This window comes from Paramisgurnus dabryanus, chromosome 18, assembly GCF_030506205.2.
Source record: "Paramisgurnus dabryanus chromosome 18, PD_genome_1.1, whole genome shotgun sequence".
In the NCBI taxonomy this organism is placed as follows: Eukaryota; Metazoa; Chordata; class Actinopteri; order Cypriniformes; family Cobitidae; genus Paramisgurnus; species Paramisgurnus dabryanus.
In genome coordinates, this window is record NC_133354.1 from 14,659,487 (window position 1) to 14,662,838 (window position 3,352).

At 32.6% G+C, this 3,352-nt stretch overlaps 1 protein-coding gene across 1 annotated transcript; it reads left to right on the forward strand.

Moving 5' to 3' along the window:
- The first annotated feature begins 412 nt into the window (after positions 1-412).
- LOC135776860 (olfactory receptor 52D1-like) lies at positions 413-1,339 on the forward strand. The gene has a single exon (XM_065287776.1). It carries the CDS (start codon positions 413-415, stop codon positions 1,337-1,339), a length of 927 nt encoding a protein of 308 aa, XP_065143848.1.
- Positions 1,340-3,352: the final 2,013 nt, after the last annotated feature.

The following is a 3,352-nucleotide window of genomic DNA, read 5'->3' on the forward strand; positions in this document are numbered from 1 at the left end:
TTCACACGGCTTGATCCACGTCCGGCATTTCTCCTCTTGGTCTTAGGTTTTGGGAAGAGAAAAAGGTTGGTTTAGCGAAGGGTCAATTAGCGTTTTGAAACATTGAAACAATGTGAGTGTGTAAATGAGTTTTGAGGATTCATAAAACCACAATGGAAAAAAACACACAGAATCCCCATACAGTAAACTTAATGAACCCCAGAGATTTTGTACTTAGTAAAAACAGTTTTTATAAGAATCAGATCCTTAGTGCTTTCATTTCATGAATGTGAGTTCTGGTAATGCAATGCTTATGGTAGTTGTGTGTTATGGTTTCATATTGGATAAGGATTTCAATGATTATCAGTTGTTTTAACCTATTGTATTTCAATGGCATTTTTCAGTTTAAATTAGTGGCATAACATCTAAATCAATGGAAAATTTGACCTATTTTGCAACCTACAGTCTGATGGAACCAAGAGACTCTAAATCATACAGACATTTATATTTCACATGCATTTTATTTCTGTATATTATGATATTGTTTGTTAACATTTGGCTCGTTGTTGTTATTGTTTTGGAGAAAGCCCTTCATGAACCAATGTATATTTTTCTGTGCAATCTGTGTTTAAATGATTTATATGGAACAGCAGCATTCTATCCTAAATTTCTGCATGATTTATTACTGGATTCATATGTGATCCCTTCTTACTTTTGTGCTTTGCAAGCTTTTGTGGTGTACAGCTATGTAATGTGTGAATTTTCTATATTAGCAGTGATGGCGTATGACAGACATGTGGCCATATGCAAACCATTGGACTATCATTCAAAGCTGAACAGAAAGTCATGTGGTATATTACTTAGTTTATGCTGGATTTTGCCATTTCTTATTATGTTCATTGCAGTTGTCTTGTCAAATAGATATGTTCCATGTAAGTTTCAAATTGATAAATTGTATTGTGACAACTGGTCAATGGTAAAGCTCTCATGTGAATCAACTGATACTAATAACATTTATGGATTTGTTTTTATTTCGTTATACTTTGGAGTTGTCGTTGTAATTATGGTGTCCTATTTAAAACTCATCATTGCATGTAAAGCATCATTAGAGTGCAGAAGGAAATTTTGGCAGACCTGTGTTCCTCATTTGGTCTCACTGATAAATCTCACTATTGCATTCCTATTTGATACCATGTGTAACAGATATGGTTCAAGTGATGTCCCATTGAGTCTGCGTCACTTTTTGGCCTTAGAGATGATTATGGTGCCACCTCTAGTTAATCCTGTAATATATGGTTTAAAACTTAAAGAGGTTCGCAGGAGAATCTTTAAAATGTGCAATAACTGGATCAGAAAATAGGTTATGTTCAGCCTGTTGTGTTTATCTCTACACTGTAAAACAGTTTTGCTCCATTACATTTATAAGTAAAAAAGAACTTTTCAATCAAATTGACTTTACAAGTCATTTCAACATACTCTTTTTTTGAAAGGGTACTGGCCCAGAGACAGTTAGGGACCTTTCATTCTGACAATGTAAGTTAAAATAGATTGCTTAAAAAAATCTGATTTAGTTTTAACATTTAAGGCAGCAAAAAATATTATACAGTGTGCTAAAAAAGAAAACTTTGAATTGATGCCCTGTCTTTACAGTATGTAAACAATAACCATTCTTATGAAAAATGATCGTAAATATGTAGTAATGTAACCAAATAAATGACCAATAAGGGTTAAATAAATGCTGATATTATCTTTTTATTACAAATCTTAATATCCATCTATAGATATATGCATTCAAATTTGTATGTTGATTCAGTTGTAACATCAGTTTACAGAAATATCAACCAGAGCTCTGCTCTTTGTACATTTCCTATTTGAAATAATCTGTCATACCAGATCTTCTGATAATTCCTGGCTGTTTTGAAGAGTATAGCTGGCAGTACTGAAATTATTTTTTTAAGTTAGTTGTGTGTTCATGTGTTTATTGAAAGTGGTGGAAACACTTTACATAAAGGTTGTATTTGTTACCATCATGCTATACTAACAATAAATACATTTTCTACAGCATTTATACAGGGTTCAAATCATATAGACATTTTTTCCAAAGGCACTTGCATGCATTTACAATTTGAAGCAAACTTACAAAAACAACCATGTGTGCAAGGGCAACATAAGCCACCCAGTGTGTAAGTTGTGCTGTGTGTACACCCATGGGTGCAGGCATTTTTGTGGTATGTTGAATTATGATGGTTATGATTTCAATGATTAGGTAACACTTTATTTCGATAGTCCACTTTAGACATTTTACTAACTATAAGTAACTTTGAAACTACTTATCAACTACCAACTTTTAGAGAATTAGTAGACTGTCTGCTTAATATCTACTAACACTTTATTGTGATGATATCTCAACAGACATTCAACTGACTATAAGTGTCTTTGCAGGTGCATGTCAACTTATTCCACTAACCCAAACCTCTTCCCTAACCCCAACCCTTACACTCTACTAATACACTAATGACAGTTAGTTGACGTATAGTTGCAAATTATTGAAAGTTAGTTGACATGTAGTTGCAAAGTTATTTATAGTTAGTAGAATGTCTAAAGTGGACTATCAAAATAAAGTGAAACCAATGATTATATCGTTTTTTCACACTGATAGATGTTTTGTGACTCTCAGGGTTCTTTTATTAATATATTTTTTATGACATTTGTTATAGCAAATTTATTTCAAAGCATGTTATTGTAAACATCATATTTTTATAGTGTGTGTTATTTTTCCAACGCATGGTTGATATAATAGTTGTGCTTGCCTACAGGTGTGTGTCCTGGTGCTTCATTTACTGTAAAGAAATGGTGAAGAAGCCTTCTGTGTGTTACTTATTAAAAATCTTTTTTTAAATCACACCTTTACAGGTAAATGCATAAAACACGCACTGCAACTGTAATTCATTGTGAGAAATATCTTTTTTCATGTTCATTTTTTTTTGTATGGGAATGTTGTGTTTGCAAACTTTGTACTCAGTAATTTATGTCTAGCACATGGAGTGCAATTAACATTGAGATTACTGGGACACATAATTGAAATTGAATTTGAAAATATGATGTGTTTTAGTCAAAATGTTCTATTTTATGCATAAATTATCTGGTCAAACTGTTATTATGCTAGTTCAACATGACCCTTTAGAGATGCACGTGGCCTCACATGGTATCATGTGTACATGCATATTTAGATGGACCTGAGTTGTGCAAAACTGACATTAATGTGTTCATCTATGAGTGTGTACAATACAGATGTCTGGTTTTATCTTTTGCAAGTATTATTTATGCTGTAACAGCCACATTACACACTAACTAAGATTTGAAAAATGGGATC

Excerpts from the sequence above, each read along its gene's own strand:
- LOC135776860 (XM_065287776.1), top strand. The coding sequence starts at position 413 with ATGGAAAATTTGACCTATTTTGCAACCTACAGTCTGATGGAACCAAGA.